General features: G+C 36.0%; 1 protein-coding gene across 1 annotated transcript in view; it reads left to right on the plus strand.

The window, feature by feature from the left end:
• The window catches only part of LOC129253313 (ankyrin repeat and sterile alpha motif domain-containing protein 1B), a 49,857-nt gene extending 43,894 nt beyond the window's left edge, over window positions 1-5,963 (plus strand). The window contains exon 14 of the mRNA XM_054891620.1: window positions 5,305-5,963. Within this exon, the coding sequence (XP_054747595.1) occupies window positions 5,305-5,463 (159 nt within the window). The 3' untranslated portion in view covers window positions 5,464-5,963. The remainder of the gene's footprint in view (window positions 1-5,304) is intronic.
• The last annotated feature ends 13,970 nt before the right edge of the window (window positions 5,964-19,933 follow it).

Below are 19,933 nucleotides of genomic sequence, written 5' to 3' on the forward strand. Positions count from 1 at the left end.
GTGTTTGTACAATATGAATATCAAATTGAAGCTGTTGGTGAATGCTTTAGTACAGAGTATTTTTCATGCCGCTCCGTGACTGGGGCCTCGAGATATAGGTCAAAACGTGGACGCGGGTAACCTTTGGTTGTGTATGTACAATATGGGCATCAAATGGAAGCTGTTGGTGAATGCTGTAGTTCAGAGTATTTTTCATGCCGCTCCGTGACTAGGGTCTCGAGATAGAGACCAAAACGTGGACCCTAGAATGTGTTTGTACAATATGGATATCAAATTGAAGCTGTTGGTGCATGCTTTAGTACAGAGTATTTTTCATGCCGCTCCGTGACTGGGGTCTCGAGATATAGGTCAAAACGTGGACTCGGGTAACCTTTGGTTGTATATGTACAATATGGGTATCAAATGAAAGCTGTTGATAAGTGCTTTAATAGGGTCTCGAAATATATGCCAAAACGTGGACCCGCCGTGTCTTTGCCCAGCGAAGCGGGCCGGGTTTGCTAGTACGTAATAAAGCCAGTGAAGATTTTTATTTTGTTATTGGAAATGATTTTGGCAGATGTGGCAGCGTATTTTGTGCAAGGCAATGAAGGCAGAAAATGTAATAAGAAAGTAATCAAGAGATTCAATGGTATTCAATAATTATAAAAAAAATTAAATTTGTATAACTTCAAATATTTTCCGTATCACAAAAACAATTATGCATAATATCAAAGCTTTAGAAGGCAAACATCGGGTCGCCATTTTATTGCCAACTGTTCAATATAACTGGCACGCGGAAAGTGCCGAGTTGCTAAGGCATTATTCGAAGGTTTTATGCCTACAAAATCCAATGAATTTAAGCTTAACATGGCATCGCAAAATATTAAAATCAATAAAGATAAAGGTATTTTGGGAAAAACTGCGCACTAAGCACATCACAGGCTCGAGTGTTTATATGAACAATACCAAACTAAATGTATGTATTGGTATAAAATTTTTCACGACACAAGTAACGCCGGCCAAAATTACGCCAACTGTTCAACTCAAAAGAAAAAAATGGTTGAAAAAAAATGAAAAAACTTGGTTGAAAGAAAAAAACTCTTACATTCACGCGTTGAGCGTTGTTTACTTTGGACTTATCTCTTGATATCTGCGGCTACGATCGGCTGAAAGATATTCATATTGAAAAACTTAAATCTATATATCTGACATCTGAGTATGTACAACCATCCGAAAAATTTAAATTAAAAATGTCGATGAAAGCAGTAACGAAAATACCGAATATCAATTTAAAAACCTTTCAAATCTATATATTGTACATATATAAAAGAAAGTCATGTTAGTTACACTATTTATAATTCGAGAACGGCTGAACCGATTTGGCTGAAAACTGGTGGAGAGGTAGCTTAGAACCAGGAGACGGACATAGGATACTTTTTATCCCATTCGAACGCGTTTCCGTGAAGTCGCTATAAAATGTGGTATAACAAAAACGCATCTGATATGGAATAACAAAACGCAAATGACAGCTAAACGTAATTTTGTCTATGGGTAAGTAGAAAATTTGATAATAGCACTGCGTTACAAAAACGAACTTTTTTTCTGTCCTATGAACCAAATTTACTTTTTCGGAAAGAGGAGAAAAAATAAAAATACACGTGTATCGGCGATTTTCATGTACACGTCAGAATTTTTTTTTTATGTATAAAATATAGAGCTCGTAGTCCGCCTGTGTGAAAAACTTTGGATCAATTTTTAACCCTTTTTCCGTAATCCAATCGCGCTGAATTTCTGCAGGCAGACTCGTGGAAATGTTTTTATTATGTAAAATTAAAAAAATATATATTTTTCCGAAACTGAGCGGTGCAAAGATTCATGCAGGTATTTTTTTTTCAACGGTAACTTTATTTTTTTAATGATATGTGTAATTTAAGGTGTTTTCAGTGGTCCGCAGATAAAAAAAATAGTTGCAAGTTATGAATTTTCATCAAAATTGAATGCTATCGAACAACGTGCATGGAAAGGCACAGTTGCCGTTATTGAGCAGTTTCTTGGCAACGAACGAGCTGACAATTATAAAAATATTGTTGCAGAAATGATTTCGGCATATGGCGGAATGGGCATATTAATGTCGCTAAAGATCCATTTCCTTCACAATCATTTAGATTGTTTCCCTGGTGATTTAGGAGCTTGTAGCGATGAAAATGGCGAAGGGTTCCATCAGGACATTGCGGCTATTGAAAAGCGCTTTAAAGGACAAGACATTACGCATATGCTTGGCGAATACTGTTGGTCTATTTGTCGCGATACTGACACAAATGCTTACGAACGCAAAAATAAAAGGCCTAAGTTCTTTAAAAGCATTAAAATGTTTAATGTAACAATTTTTAATTTTAATATAATAAAATTAATAAAAAAATGCGGGGTTTTATATCTCTATTGTAATGCGGAGTAAAATACCTTTCTTTTGATACCCACATCGGCATATCTCATGCGATTTTTTTTTTTAATTTCGAACAGGTGGCAACCCTGTGAAACATTGTCAGTGGCAACACCTAGGTGAAAAGTCTAGAAATGTGATACACTATCTGTGTGCCCAATTTCATTCAAATCCGTTAAGCTAATCCTGAGATCGTGTGGCTATACAGATATGCATACAAGAATTGCTCGTTTAAAGTTATATTTGGTTCATAGGACGGACAGAATGTGTGTAACGCGGTGTCATAATAGTAATTTGATGATAATAATAACACTGCCAGTAATTCCAAGATCAACGGCTGCTGACGAAATAAACGCTTGCTTCAAATAATCGAATCTATGGCGCTATGTGAAGAAACTTCAGCTGACAACAAGCATGAGAGTTGCATTACTTAATGATACATCTACTGAAGATTTCTCTGAGCAATTACTGACTATCGGTCGAGTACCTGTCGACGAATCGAGCGGATTGATTTCATTTCCTCAGAATTTCTGTAACTTTGCCACATCGAAAGACGACCTTATCAATAAAGTATTCCCAAACATCATTAATAACTACAAAAATAATGAATGGTTGAGTGAGCGAACAATTTTAGCGGCTAAGAATAAAGATGTAGATGACCTAAGCTACAGAACTCAAAATTATATCATTGGAATCATGCATCAATGCATTCATTCAAATCCATTGACTGTGTAACAAATGAAGACGAAGCCACCAACTATCCAATTGAATTTTTAAACTCCTTGGATGTGCCTGGCTTACCACCGCACAATTTACGCCTAAAAGTTGGCTCCATAGTAATTATGCTTCGAAACATAAACCAAAACTTTGCAACGGTACGCGTTTGGTGGTAAATAAATTGATGAACAATGTGATTTACGCAACGATACTCAAAGGAGAATTCGAAGGTGAAGAAGTTCTCATTCCGAGGATCCCGATGATCCCAACCGATCTTCCGTTTGAGTTTAACAGACTTCAATTTCCGATCCGTCCTACATTCGCCATGACCATTAACAAATCACAAGGCCAATCCTTGAAAGTTTGTGGTCTGAATTTGGAAAATCAATGTTTCTCACATGGTCAATTATATGTGGCATGCTCACGAGTCTGAAAACCATCTGCGTTGTTTGTTCTTGCACCTGATAATAAAACAAAAAAAAACACCAGTCTAACGGTTAGACGCGATAGAAGTGAAACCTTCCGTAAAACAAACTGAGAGAGAATAAGACGAAAGCAGCATTAGGAGCGGGATTATTATAGGTTCATTATAATATTGCTATAAAGTTCATATTTTATTTTCTTCATTTTATTATTATTCATCCTCAATGTTTTCAATTTCAACAAATGATACGAGTGGCTTATGATAGCTAAAATATGATACAAATGCTTTGGTTTCGATGTTGTCAACATATCTTTGAAATACCGCGTCAATGGTTGTTTTTGATCGTGTTGTCGATTCAGTGCGATTGTTACACATTTTTAAATTGAATGTTGTATTGAGAACGTCAATTAAAGGAACCGCTGTGTCCAATGCAAAATTTACGTTAAAATCGCCACTTAAAATCATTGGAACTTTATTGTTTGGTGTATACTTTATTAAATTTTCGTGAATGAATTCCGTGATGCTATTTATTGATTTTTCTTTTTCTGTCGATATTCACGACACTTTTCTGCATTATTTTTCGGCATAATTGCGGTAAATATTTAAAAATGAAAATATTTACGAATATAAAAATACACACGCGGTTGCTATTATGAGCGTCCCCAGCAAAACCTGCGTGACCGAAACTCTACATTACATTTTTTTGAATGTTACAAACACATATGCACGCAGGTTTTGCTGGGGCGTGACCGAAACTCTAACACAATTACACATGTGCACTCGTATTTGTTTGAAAATCGACTTTTTTTTTGGTTCTGCGTCACCTTTGGAAAATGTGTTAACAGTAAGCAAACTTTATTCATATATTTTTCCTCATTTTTGCATCAGTAAAATTAAACAAACGCCGTAGCCGAATGGGTTGGTGCGTGACTACTATTCAGAATTCACAGAGAGAACGTCAGTTCGAATCTCGGTGAAAACACCAAAATTAAGGAAAACTATTTTTCTAATAGCGCTCACCCCTCAGCAGGCAATGGCAAAACACCGAGTGTATTTCTGCCATGAAAAAAAGCTCCTCATAAACATATCATAAAATAAAATAAAATAACTGTATAAAAAAAATTTTTTTCTTGTGATTCGAACCAAGGATTTTGGATCGGAAGCTCACATTGCTAGTCGCTCGGCTACCGCGCCATGCTGTCGGCGCTGGCCTAAAAGTTATTTAGTTCGTCGCTACGTGTATATGTAATATTCGTAGCCAACAGTGTCGCTTTTTTCGTTTCACTTTTTCTCAAATCACTCCCAACGATTCTAAAGAAGTTTTCACTTCAAAAATGTCGTGTATCACAAGGTGCTTAACTGAAGAGTGCAATCTATTAAAGCTATAAAATCATTGAAATACTTGATTAAGAAAAAAATTAACTTAATAAAATCAAAAATCTGCTTTTTTATTGCCTCTAGGGCGGAATAAAGTTCGCCGGGTCAGCTAGTTTTAAAATAAAAATAAAATAAATATAAAACAAGTTACATATTTTTGTCTTTTTAATTTTATGTACTAATAGCATGCAAAAATCATTTTCAATGATAACGTCGTTTGCGTGTTCAAAAAAATTTAGATATTTTTTAATAACTTCATCTCAAAAAGCTGTCGCCGTTAATGATATTTCAAAATACTAATTTATAAACTCCTCAGCTTTTTTCTTCACTTTCTAAACTCTCAAACTATATTCTTAATTTTCCCTAGGACCTGGCCACCGATATCATACTAACGCTAGGTCAAGCCTTTGAGGTGGCCTACCAGCTGGCTTTGCGTGATGGCATAACACAAACTTCGGCGGCAGCGTTCAGTGGCAACTTACTACTAAGTGGCATCAGCACCGGTGACGCAGTGACAGCTGAATAAAAAACAAACACACACAAAGCAGAGAAGACAGAAAAGACAAATTGTTAAATTATTTAGCTCAAATTAAAGTTGTGTAAAAATGAATTGAAATGAAAGAAAAAGAAAAAACAAAACGAAAAAGTAAATTATTTAGCCAAAATCTGCAAGGTAAAATTGAAAAATTAAAAAAAAAATATAGTTGTAATAAGAAAAGTGCATAAGTGTTGTGCTTGAATACCAAAAACAAAAAATACCATACGTACTAAGTTGGTTTAGGTAGAAGCATTCAAAGCATTCTTAATTCACCTTGTAATGTTTTAAAGAAAAAAAAACGCATTTTAATAAATTTTTATTTGTATTTATTAAAGATTTTAGCGAATTTTGCATTATTTTTAATGCCTAGAATTTACATTTTAAATAGGATTTTAATTGTTTATTCACGATTTTAGCAGAAAAAACACTTCCGTTCCAACACCAAGAGAATTTATGCTGGTTATCTCTTTTTTTATGAAATTGCTAAATTTGTATACAATGTAAAAAAAAATGTAAAGTAATGTTATATGAGTAATAGTGTATGTACCTACATATTTATTAAATTTGTAACCAATTTCTAGTAATTTTTACATTTAATAATCAAACAATCAAGTTATTGCATTCAAGTTGCTTCCTTTATTGAACTCTCATCAAAAAGTTATAATCAAATTATCTTTAAATAAACTAAATTAAACCTCGAACACTTTTGCAAGACTGACAGTTTATAAGAGTATCCATATAAAGACAGTCATTAATGCTTTCCCATAAATATTATATTCGAACATACATACAAGGTGGCGCAGAAGTATAATAATAAGTTGTATTTTTTTTTTTGTTTTTTTGTTTTCATTTTAAATTAGAGAAAATAAGAGCGGCCAAAAAAGGATAGTGTCGAGATGACAGATGGCGTCATTCTTAAAAATTAGGGTGCCCATCTTCAAATAGGGTGCCTACTCATGATCCACTCTGTATATATCTCTGTACAATCGAGGCTTGACAACTTGACAGTAGAACTTTATTTATAGAATTTATGTAGTTATATTTAAAAAAGCGAGCTAATCTTATAATTCGAAAAAAGTTATCATAAACCATCAAAAATAGACTAGACATCAAAAGGCTAAGATCCGCTATTGACTCCGCGAACCAGTGCTCGCCAATCTAAAGAGGCTTGCCAATCAAAGGCACTCCAATAAATTTTTGTATTCTTTATGTTTTGCTGATGGGGAGGCTGAAAATGCCTAATGCACAAGCAAAGCTGTCGTCGCTGCGATGGTATGTCCGGAGACTGAAGAACTCCGCCTCGTTTGGAACCGTCGCCCACCCAGGAACCGCTTTCGCATTACTTCAGAGTGGCGTTCCATTTTTCTATTTACAAGGCCTGTGCTTGTGTGCCTGCTTCCAGGTCTTGCGTCTTCATTCGGAGAATTTTTTCCTCGAAACGACTGATGATTTCTCACGTTTCCTCGCTGCTTAACAGCTTGTCGATTACATTTTCCATGGTTATGTGACCGACTGCATTCTTCAGCGTTCGAACTTAATTTTCCCCAACGCGTGCATTGGAAAAAGATGTGTTCCGCGTCATTTTCGGTAGCATCATTTCCTTATTTTAAACAGGTATTTCTGGAAATATCCGTACCCCGAAAATATTTGGGTTGTATAAAAATAGGCTTCCTGCTGTACCATGTAGCGATGTCTTTTATTGGCCTAGCCGCCCATCTGCCACGCGTTTCGTTTCTCCAACGGTGTTTTATCGTTTCGTACTTTATTTCGTGCGCTGCAGGTTTGCTAACTCCTTCTTCGATCTTCTCGTTCTTTAATGCCCACAACTTTTTCCTCTCAAAGGCTAGTAATTCCAGTACTAAGCATTCCAATACATAGAAGCATTGAAGTGAGCTTCTTTAATCTAAATGGCAATGGCATTGTTGATATCCTCGAGATAGGGATACCGTTTTGGTAATTACGTCTGGAGAACCTCGTGAGCAGTAAACTCAATCGTCAGTTACATATGTACGTCTGCTGTTCGTCTTGCTACATTTTATCAACGCGGCAGTTGTTCTTACTGCTTTGTTCGTCTAGCATACGAGGTGTGCTCAAAAAGTATCGCGAATTTTGTTTTTTTTTCAAAAATTATTTATTTATTCATTAATATCATTTTGTTCCCTTCAAAGTAATCCCCATGGGGTATGCACTTGTGCCAACGTTTTTTCCAACCTTCGAAGCACTTCAAAAAATCATTTTTTTTTTTTATCTTGTTCAGCTCCTCCTTCGATGTCGTCTTTATTTCGTCAATCGTAGCGTAGCGTCGTCCTTTCATAGGCCTCTTGAGTTTCGGGAACAAGAAAAAGTCACAGGAGACCAGATCTGGGGAATACGGTGGCTGTGGCATTATTAAAATAAATAAATAAATAATTGGCGCGTACACTTCTGTTAGGTGTTTGGCCGAGCTCCTCCTCCTATTTGTGGTGTGCGTCTTGATGTTGTTCCACAAATGGAGGGACCTACAGTTTCAAGCCGACTCCGAACGGCAGATATTTTTATGAGGAGCTTTTTCATGGCAGAAATACACTCGGAGGTTTGCCATTGCCTGCCAAGGGGCGACCGCTATTAGAAAAATGTTTTTATTAATTTTGCTTTCACCGAGATTCGAACCAACGACCTCTCTGTGAATTCCGAATGGTAATCACGCACCAACCCATTCGGCTACGGCGGCATTATTAGTTTATTGTTTTTGGCCAAAAAGTCGCGCACAAGACACGATGTGTGAGCAGGGGCGTTATCGTGATGCCAGAGCCAATTTTTGTTCTTCCACAAATCCGGGCGTTTCCGGCGGATTGTTTCGCGCAAATTCAGCACAACTTGCAGGTAATATTCCTTATTGACCGTTTTACCCTGTGGCAAGAACTCATCATGCACAACGCCCCTGGAATCGAAGAAAACGGTAAGCAAAACTTTTACATACGACCGAACTTGGCGCGTTTTTTTCAGTCTTGGTTCGTGCGGCAGCTTCCATTGAGATGACTGAGCTTTGGTTTCCACGTCATAACCATAAACCCACGATTCGTCACCAGTTGTGATCCTCTGGAGCATATTTGGATCGTCGCGGACAGAGTCCAACATCTCAATTGCAATGTTCATGCAATACTGCTTTTGGTCGAAATTGAGCAGTTTTGGCACGAAATTTGCGGCAACCTGTCTCATGTCTGCCCAAATCATTGGAAAAAATCAAAGGGCACGAGGCAATCGATATGTCTAGGACCTCAACAACTTCTCTAACGGTGATTCGACGATTGGCCAATACCATTTTCATCAATTTTTTCGTCTGTTGTTAAAGTGATCGGGCGTCCGGCCTGCTTTTCGTCGTTCACATCTTCTCGGCCTTCTGAGAACATTTTGTGCCACCGATCAACGTTGCTTTGGTCCAAAGTAGCTTCCTCGTATGGCACAGTCAACATTCGGAGTGCATCCGCGCGAAGACGAGCCGAAACACGTGCAAGCAAAGCAGATGTGAACAATTAACTGAACATTCAAAAAGGCCGAACTCGTCGGCATGAGTGAGAGACATGAGTACCAACATATCGCCACAAAAAAATCAAAATTTGAATATACATAACTTGCAAAAATTCAAAATTCGCAAAACTTTTTGAACACACCTCGTACGTTCCAGCATCCTTCGCCTCCAATCAATGTTGCCAGTTCCATGATAATTCTGGTTGCAAAAGCTTGCGCCACCCTCCCTTTTTAACCTGACTCAAATGCTTGAGTGGGACTATATTATTGGGCACGTCAGAGACACGTCAGTTGTGTTTGCTAGGTCGTTGCGTTCCTTGCGAACCTTATGTAATAAAACGCCACATGTTCGACAGTTTCCTCTTCCTCCAATCATTCTGGGCAATAAGGACTACGCCAAGTCTAAGCGATGCAGATATTTGCACCATTAGGCGCTCTACAAACACTCTCAGCCATTATTAGCAACGAATTAACAATAATTGCAGACAATTGGAGGCAATTGTCTTTTTGGAATGTCATAGCCGAATGAGTGTGTACCTGAAGGGAACGTGTATCCGAAGGGAACCTTGGGAAATGCATATATTCTTAAGCTAAATCAGCTCATTTCTCCTTAGTCTGGCACAGTCGAAGCAGCATCTTTTCTGGGTCTAATGCCTTGGCCTTAATTAGAAGAACATTACTGGGCTTAAAAATACCAATACATGCCCAAATAATGGTACTATATGGTCTTGAGCACTCTAGGTCCTTACAAAATTTTGGGAAATATCTTTTTTGTCCACCTCAACCCGTTACGTTGTGAGTAAATTTTCTCTCTCTCACCCCTCTCAGCTTAATAATAATTTAGAGGCAACCCTTTACTTTCTTTTCACTGGAGAACTACGAGAAGAAAGATGAAAAAAGTTTTCTCTTTTTCTTTAAGAATTTATTTCAAAGTGTTTACACGAATCGACATCTGTCAGAATGGCTTGATTTTGTGATTTCTCTTCAAATTTAAACTGTAACTGCTCAAAACCTTTACATCTTACGTCCCAATAGGTCTGCATCTTTTATTACAGCGAACATTTTGGATCAATGAGAATAAGTGCAGAATCGAAAAGCTATAAAACTACCCAAAAATAAGGGTACACAAAAACATATGTCGTTACCCGAAAAAAGAGGTCAAATAGGTGTAATATTTAAATTTACTTGTGTACATTCAAAAGTGTTTCTAATTTCGGTGGACTTAGAATTGGTATTGAATGGATTTACTAATCTTAGTTTGCCGGATCATTTCAGTGTAGTATTCAGTGAGAGTTCGTAAGTTCTTTCTATCCATGTTTAAGAGCTTACTCAGAGCTCTTCTGGGAGGAAGTTTAAGCTGTGTAGGCTGAATTTATCCTTCACTCACCATCCGGTGTCATAGTGTCTTCCCAGTCCTTGATAACATCCTTTATGTGGCTTTAGTAAGCGCACAACAGAATTTCGATCCATGGAACTTTTATGTAGCGCCTAATTTCGCTGGGTATTTCACCTATTCGTTGCCGTCTTAATGTTGTTGTTGTTGTGGTAGCAGCTTACTAAACCCTGTCAGTGCGGTGCAGTCATCGGTCATCTTCGTCTAACTCATCTAACGATAGGCCCAGGAAACTTGCTGTTTCGACAGGTTGGGTCCAGAGGGAGAGGGAGGGATGTTAGATGAGTAGGTTTGATGGGACATGTGAATAGATGGTTAGTGTCGTGCGTTGTGCTTTTAGTTGGTAGACATATGTTGGGTATGTCGGGGTGCACTCTGGATAAGTAGGAGTTTAACCTGCTACAGTACCCAGAACGCAATTAGGCCAAAGTTACGCGGATCTCGCGAGGCAGCTAAATCTCTTCGTCTGCAACAGGTGATGGTTGAACTCCAATAACGGCATTCAGGGGTCGAAAGTTTAGGAAGATGGTAAGGGTTTCCCCATGAATGTCGTTTAGTGTTTGTCTGCATACTGTCCGATCTATTAGTTGTAATTATTTTTTGTCCTGGATATCGTCAGTGTAGTTCAAGAGATGTCCCCGGACGTGCCTAATTTTTATGTCCTGGTACCCAGCCCAGCAAGAAGGTGTTTCTTGCTCCCAGGGTATTGAGGACAGTAAAGGATTTCTCAATTATGTTATTGTGTGAGCCACTGCAGGCTACCTAATATAGGGCTACCTAGCGAAGTAGCGTATTTCTCTGCTGCAAATTTCTATGCCATAGTTTTTCGCTTGAAAGACCTTAGGATAATCGCTCATTGGTATCAATATTTTATAGTTCCGCCCAAAGACGTCCGCACTTGACCTACCGTTTTCAAGCTTAGACAAATATGCATAATAGATTTCCCGGCCAGGTGGATTAGTGGTCACCCAGGGCGCCATATCTAAAATAGATATCTCGAAATTTCTAGAAATGTTTAGCACAGGGATCATTGCATTACGAATTTCACTACATGAATATTTATGAATTTCGATGCGATTTCCATATATCTGATGAAATTTCCGATCAGTTGGTCAAAAATTTTGTTAAAGCTTAATGCTTCTAAAGTAGCCTATCTCTCAATCATGTAGCTGCATATACTTCTTAAATTTTGTTTTTTTTGCATCAGCTCAGTTCAAGTTTTCAGTAGAATGAGATATTGCGACTACGCAGTCCACGCGCGGTAAAAAAAATTTCCCACGCTTCTGCTTCAATTTCTCACCCCAATTATTTTTCACTGCTGGCAATCAAAATTTTCTCACTTCTATTTACATAGAAATCTTAAGTAACCATAACCATTACATTAAAAAAAATTTATGAAACATATTTTGCGGTTAAAGAATTTACTTCAGAAAACTACAGAAGCCAAAATATTAAGTCTGAGAATATTTATGTATGTATGTGTTTAAGCGATTCAAGCGATATACTCCAAAGACAAACAATTTGCTTACAATAAATAAAAAGTAAAAACCAAAATGAAATATGTAAAAAATAATAACTATTGTATAATGACATTAAAAAATAAAAAAAAAAAACAAATGCAAGAGAATTAAAAATGCACAAAATAAGAAAATTTAGCTCAGCTTTCCAACGAAACTAATTTCAAGCATTCGAAATTGTGAGTTTCTCTGCATCTGATCTACTGTGGGCAAAAAGTAAGGTGAATTTGGTTGTAAAATGAAAAAATCTTTATTTATTCTTGTAAATCAATTTCATCCCGTTCAAAATTATCCCCTCCCGATGAAATACACTTATGCCAACGATTTTTTCAATCCCCGAAACATGCCAAATAGTCCATTTCCGGTATAGCCATCAGCACCTTCTTCGATTCAGCTTTTATCTCCTCAATCGACTCGAAACGCGTTCCCCGGAGTGGTCTCTTGAGTTTTGGGAATAGCCAGAAGTCACACGGAGCCAAATCAGGCGAATACGGTGGTTGCGGAACGATATGCGTGGAATTTTTGACGAAATGGTCACGAAGTACGAGTGCAGTGTGAGACGGTGCATTATCGTGATACAAAAGCCAAGAGTTGTTGGCCCATAATTCTGGTCTTTTTAGACGAATTTCTTCACGTAAACGACGCATAACGCTCAAATAATATTCCTTATTATCAGTTTGGCCAGGTGGAAGGAATTCATAGTGCACCACACCACGAAAATCGAAAAAAACTGTCATCATGATCTTTATTTTTGAACGACTTTGACGTGCTCTTTTCGGTCTGGCCTCGCCTTTAGCACGATATTCGCTTGATTGGTCGGTTGTTTCAGAGTCGCAAGCATAAATCCAAGACTCATCTCCCGTAATGATGCATTTGAGCTTGTCCTGATAGTCTGAAAGCATTGTTTCACACACATCAAAGCGACGACTTTTTTCTAAGAGATTGAGAGTTTTCGGTACCAAACGAGATTTGACTTTTCGTAGGCCCAAATGGTTTTTCAAAATGGTTTTCACAGATCCTTCTGATATTCCGATCATATCAGTAAGGTCTTTAACAGTCAACCGACGATTTTTGAGCACTAACTCCTTCACTTTATTGACGTGTTGGCCATCTGTTGACGTCGATGGTCGTCCGGAGCGCTCCAAGTCATCAACACGTTCTCGACCCTCTCTGAAGTCTGTGTACCACTTATAAACATTTTTCTGCGACATGGTCGAATCACCAAATGCCTTCTGCAACATGCTAAACGTTTCCGCAGCCGAAATTTCATTCAGCAAACAAAATTTGATGGCACTTCTCTGCTCAATCAAATCAGACATTGTAAAAATCGAAAAATGCACTCTTGGTCGTTTGGTAAACACAAGCGTAAATATATTACTGATAATGACATTCACATGAAAGTTGGCCCAGAAGTTTGACAAATAAATTCACCTTACTTTTTGCCCACAGTAGTATTTTAAAAATTCCCCACATTTGAATTCGCGTTGGAAAGCTAACTCGAATAGAACAAATTTATCACTATTGGGTAAAAACAGCTCGTTGCTGTGCTTTTAATAATTAAAAACGGTATACAATTTTAGAAGGAAGGGCTCAGCCAAACACCCAAAAATCATGTAAGCGCCAATTTATTTATTTTTACTTTTTAAACAATTTTATTTCGTCAAAGTAAAAAAGAAAGTCCGTTCAAGATCAAAATTCAAGCTCGAAATGTAGCCTCCGCAAACAATTTTTGGCGTTATTTTAAAGGAAAAACTCCAAGCTCATTGAACACGATTTAAAAACAAGCTAAAATTACAAAAAGTACAAACACAATTACCAAAAAAGTTTTAATTTTTTTACATTTTTATTGGAAAGTACAGACAAAATCTTATGGAAAACATTTATTTGATTTCAATACGAAATTTTCTATTTTAATTTTTAGCAGTCATTAGCCATTAGATCTGGTTTAACTCACAATTCAAAGAAAAAAGGCTTTGAAAAACTATAAACAAGTCTATTCAGCAGTCATTTGTTAGTCGATAATGGTAATGGCGAACCAACACTCGTCGGATGTGTACGAGAAAACAAAGTAAATTTAAAATCTGCAAAATGTTTACGATTCAAAATTTATGAAAACAGTGCCGACATTTTTTAGTTCAAAAGCAAAAGACGCATATAAAATAAAGTAAATAAACAGACATGTAGGTTGGCTTAATTTCCTTTTAAAAATTGAGTGATACTTATTTTCAAGGGAGATAGGTTCATATGGAATTATTTATATGTTATGTATTTTATACGCAAGAGAGATTTCTGCACTAAATAATTTATTATTTGTTCTTTCTATTGTTAATATTACTATTTTTTTAATATAATACATTTTTCATATTTATTAATATATTTTTATTATTATTATTTTAATATCGGCATGAGACATGACTGCTCTAAATACTTTATTTTTACTTTTTTATTATAATTTTTTTAAGTCTGTTATTTATTATGTAGGCAGTGGTTGTCGGTTGACACACCTAGGCCTGCTGTAGGCCCATTGTGATACCACCAGGGCTGTCCCCTCTGACTCTACATTGTCCTCATTGAACCAACCTGTGGCTTTAATATATCTAACAAAGCTTGTTATTTTTGTATTGGCTACTTCTGCTAAGTTATTCAGGGAACTTTTTCCTAAAATATTGAACCTTCTTCTAACCAGAGCCATGCACCCGCATAGAAATGTTCTATAGTCTCTTCTTCTTCAATGTCGTTACAGCTTCTGCAATAGTCGTTATAGGGTACTCCAAGTCTACTGGCATGCCTGCCAATCAGACAATGCCCTGTCAGGACCCCGAGAAGATTTCTCATGTTTTTTCTGTTTAGTTTCAACAATCGGTTTGTGCGGCCCATGTTCCATTCCGGCCACGTCGTTCTATCATATTTGTTGCACAGGTCAGGGACTGAGACGATAGCCTGTTGGCAGCATTGATAGTGTGTTTGTCTATTAGCATCTTACAAGTTGCTAAAGGTATTGGTATGTTCGCTTTGTCTGGTTGGATCGGGAATGTAGTACCCAATCTCGCTAGTTCATCTGCTTTGCAGTTGCCTTCTATATCTCTATGAACCGGCACCCAGAGCAGGTTTATTACAAATTACTGTGATAGTTCTGTCAAAACGTCGATACATTCTTTTACTGTCTTCGAGTTAATATTAGGCGAATTTAAAGCTTTCAAGGCCGATTGGCTATCTGAATATGTGTTTATATCTCTTGTGGTGAGAAACTTTTATTTAGCGCTAGCGGACCTTCCCTGATAGCCAGAATTTCAGCTTGAAATACACTGCAGTGATCCGGTAACCGGAATGAGATGTTAGCATTCATTCCTTCAGAATGAAGGCCTCCACCTACTTGATCAATTGGGCTTGGAACCATCAGTATAGATGCTGATTCCGCTTCTATTTTCCATTACGCCATTGCCCCAATCTTCTTTCGTTGGAAAAGTTGTGGTAAAAGATGTGTTTAAATGCAACTCTACTGAGTTAAAAAGTCTGTCGTTTGATGTAGGAAGGGGTATTCGTCTAGTATTCTTGCGTGACCCCTTCTGTTAGTGGTTAAGTTAGAAGATTCTCTTAACCTAACCGATTTCGCCGCCAGCTGTTTGCTGTAGGCCTCAATTGGTAATAAGTGCAGCAAGACATTCATCGCTGCCATGGGCGTAGTCTTTAGTGCCCCGCTTATGCAGAGACTAGCACCTATTTGAATACTTTCTAGGCGTTTTACTGTTGTTCTTTTCTCAAGTGTTGGCCACCAGACTAAGACATGATAGGCCGTACCACTACTGTATATAGCCAGTGTACTACTTTTGGGGTTAGGCCCCATTTTGCCCTCATTCTTTTGTATGTATAGAGTTCTGTGGCTGCTTCCTATCTAATACTAGTCATAGGTAGTTCATCTCTTCCCCAAGTGACAGTGTGATTCCCTCAAGGGGGCTTAGAACAGGTATCCTGTGTTTTCTGGTGAACATGATTAGTTCTGTTTTGTAGGGATTTACCCCAATTATTATCTAATTATTAATTTTTATATTTTATTATTATTTGTGCTATTTCCTCGAAAGTGGACTTGGGTAAGATGCTATGGCTGTTGATATTTTAAAACAATGTAAACTAAGCCTCCCTCGAAGTTCGATTTACCATTCCAAATGCTTTTTCCGGCTTCTTTCGGGGTTCGTATCCTTTCAAATCTGCTTTCAGAAGCTTTCTTCTAACTGTGCGAGCACTAACGGATTTTCCAAATTTTTTCGACAGAACAGCTTCAAGAAGAGGATTTTTTACGATGCTTGAGAGACTGGCGTATATGTTTTCGGTCTTACCGCGTTTTTTTTTATCTTTTTTTTTTTAGCTTATTATGATGGGATTTTGTCTCCGCAAATCGTTTAATTACACATTTGAACATTGCGAACTTCCCACCAAATTGCCAGTCTCAACATGAGACTTCCCTTCCTCACTTAAAGCTTGGATTCCCCCTTCTTCACTTTTTTAGGCAACTTTTTTAATGAAAAGAAATTATTTATATCCGCTTGATAATTTTGCACTAAAGATTATTCACACATTCCAAATTTAAAAGGCCAAAACATTTTAAGTATACCTTTAAAAATGAAACTCTTTAAATTCTACGCACCAAGTGTGTCATGGCTTTTCCCGTAATACAATTTATTGTTGTAATCAAAAGTTAAACACAAAAAGCAGAGTTCCCTTTGGTAGCCACATTTGAAATTATGTACTTGTATTTTAGTGAGTTGCGTAGCACTTTTGGCCAAGGTTGTATGTGTGTGCATATTTCCTCACCTGTATCTCTTAGGAGGCTTGAGAGTTGCAAATGTGTGATGAAAATATATTTTTTACCAAAAATAGTTTTAAAATAACCTTTTTCCTTCTACCGCTAATTAAATCATGCCCAACACACTTTACACTTTCATTGTAACTAGTTAATAACTAGTTAAACTAACGAACAATTTGTTTAGGGTTTGATGCTCTGCAGAAAGTAGTCGGCTACTGCGTGAGGCGCGTCAACCATTCTTTCCACTCATTCCGATCGGTGAGAGCTGAAGCTTCGCTATTAACATTGTGAGAGAGATTACCGCAGCAACGGGCGCAATACCGAGATGCCCAACACACATGAAATTATAAAATAATTAAATTATAAAAAGTAATAATGTTAAAAAGCGCACACCATCTGATGTAGTTGCACAAACAGTTAAATACACTTTTCTACAGATACAAAATTATTTGTATGTATAACATTTTAGTTTGAAAATTCAAAAGCGAAAATTTTTCTTTACTAATCCAAATGAGTGCAAATGCAACAAGCAAACGGAAATCATGCGTATCTTAAAGCTAGCAATTTTACAATAATTCAGAGACATTGATGTATAGAGAAGGCTCAGGAACAAATGAGATGTTTAAATCTCAAATGCTAACAAAACGCGGCTAAGAATTTTTTATTATTCTAGCACTACTGGGAAAAGTTGACATACGAGAGTTAATAAAGCTGAGCGCAGTCAACAGAATTGAATATAGCATTTGCATTGAAATGTAAAATGCCATGATTTGGTATTAGGCAAAATAAAACAACAACAGAACTTGTACATTTTGCTCTCCTTTATTACCACACGACTGGGAAAAAGTTAACATACGAGAGTTAACAGAGGTGAGCGCAGTCAACAGAATTGAATATAGCGTTTGCATTAAAATGTTAAATGCCATGATTTGGTATTAGGCAAAATAAAACAACAACAGAACTTGTACATTTTTCTCTCCATTATTCCAACACGACAGGAAAAAAGTTAACATACGAGAGTTAACATAGCTGAGCGCAATCAACAGAATTGAATATGTATAGCATTTGCATTGAAATGTAAAATGCCATGATTTGCGGCAGTTTGCATGCAAAAATGAATTATTTCTTGTGAAATGAATAAATTATTTCTAAATACATATATAACTTTTCATATATGAATGTGAAATTTTAAGTATCTAATTAGCTAGATTCTTTTGATATTAAGTGTATTATCAAAATTATTTCAAAATAGCCAAATAAAAAATTAACTTAATTAACCTTGTAAACTATTAATTTACATCAAGAGTTACTATTCAACAATATATTGTACTATTCAAATGATTACACAGGCCTGCGAAATTTAACTTTTTTCAGTTTCTAGAATGGCTGTACTTGTTTCTTGTAGTTTTTTATGCGCTGAAAACGAATCTGACCTTCAAAATGCTCCATCACGTCAGGATTATTTTTGGTAAATGAAGCCTAAAAGGTCAAAAAATGGCCATTTTAGCCATTTTTGATAATTTTTTTTGGGATAGAAAATTTTTTTTTTTCAATTTTCGACGAAAAGGTTGCATAGTACAACTCTTTAGCTTTAAAACCCATTTTTTTAAATTATTGTACGATTTTTTAAACAAAAGTTATGACATTTTGAAATTAACAGTTTCAGTTACGTATACGTTGGGTATAACGTCTATTGGCGTAACTGAAACTGTTAATTTCAAAATGTCATAACTTTTTTTTTTTAAATCGTACAATATTTTTAAAAAATGGGTTTTAAAGCTAAAGAGTTGTACTATGCGACCTTTTCGTTGAAAATTGAAAAAAAAATTGTCTATCCCAAAAAAAATTATCAAAAATGGCTAAAATGGCCATTATTTGACCTTTTAGGCTTCATTTACCAAAAATCCTGACGTGATGGAGCATTTTGAAGGTCAGATTCGTTTTCAGCGCATAAAAAACTACAAGAAACAAGTACAGCCATTCTAGAAACTCACCCTCGCAGGACTGTGTTATGTATATTCATGCACTACGAAGTGTTGAATACATACAGCATCTACCATATTTATGTGGGCAGAAAAAAATCTTAACATTTAACCTTCTCATTCGTCCCTGAACCTTCTCTCTAAAACAACGTTCTCTGCTAATACTTCTAAGCAACATTTTACGGACTAATACCGAAACAAAAACTATAAAAAAATCCATAAAAAACAAGCATCTGCATTATTTCGAATGTAAAATAACAGTGTTTTGGGATATCCAACTCCAACAGTTGCAAAACAAAAATAAAAATAATAAAATTAACATAAATTCAAATCAAATTAAATCTCTGCATTACCTTTTGATAGAATTATAAAAATTTAGTTGTAAGCTACAAAAATTCATTCGAAATTGTTATTAAATTGTTGATGTTAAAAAATCTAAGAAAAATGTTAGCAAACATATACATATGCATATAATAGATTAACATACATGTACATAAATGTGTTAAAGCCAATTATGCGATTTGTATGGAAACAAAATCTTTTCATTGTTGTGTAAAAAAAAACTTATTTATGCTGTTATAATTAAGCTTTAGATGTGATTAGTTCGGCTTGTTTCACTGATGAGTGGCATTCATTGTGGTACCTCTAAATTCTATAACATTTACAATTTATAAATTTATACAATCTAATTGATATATTACAAAGTTAAACATAAACCCCCAGTTACAAGACTTCAAATACATAAATAAGTTAATAATGAGAAAAAACAGTTAAGAATTGCTAATTAAAGACTTAAAACATGCAGTGGAAATGAACTAATATGCATTTAATGATACATATTCATGTATTTAGCTTCCTACGGGTTTACTTATACACATACATATATACATATATATTCATGGTCAAAACTGTCATACAAGCATAAAAAATAGAACAAAATAAGGAAGCAATAGTCGCAAATACAGAATACAAATGTAGCTTCAAAATTCGTTTAGCATCCACATACCATACGCAAACATGCATACATACATAAATAAATTCCAAGCTAATAATATTTATCAACACTATTGCCTACTAATACATGGAAATGTCACAACACCAAACTGAGCCCATTGCTTCCTCAGCTGCAATACAGTTTTATACAATGTACTTACACAACTACATATACATATACATACATATATAAATATATTGCATAAAATACAACAAATGCATATTCGTAATATTTGCAATAAATATTAAACGATATATCAATATT

Source organism: Anastrepha obliqua, chromosome 1 (genome assembly GCF_027943255.1).
Source record: "Anastrepha obliqua isolate idAnaObli1 chromosome 1, idAnaObli1_1.0, whole genome shotgun sequence".
Lineage (NCBI taxonomy): Eukaryota > Metazoa > Arthropoda > Insecta > Diptera > Tephritidae > Anastrepha > Anastrepha obliqua.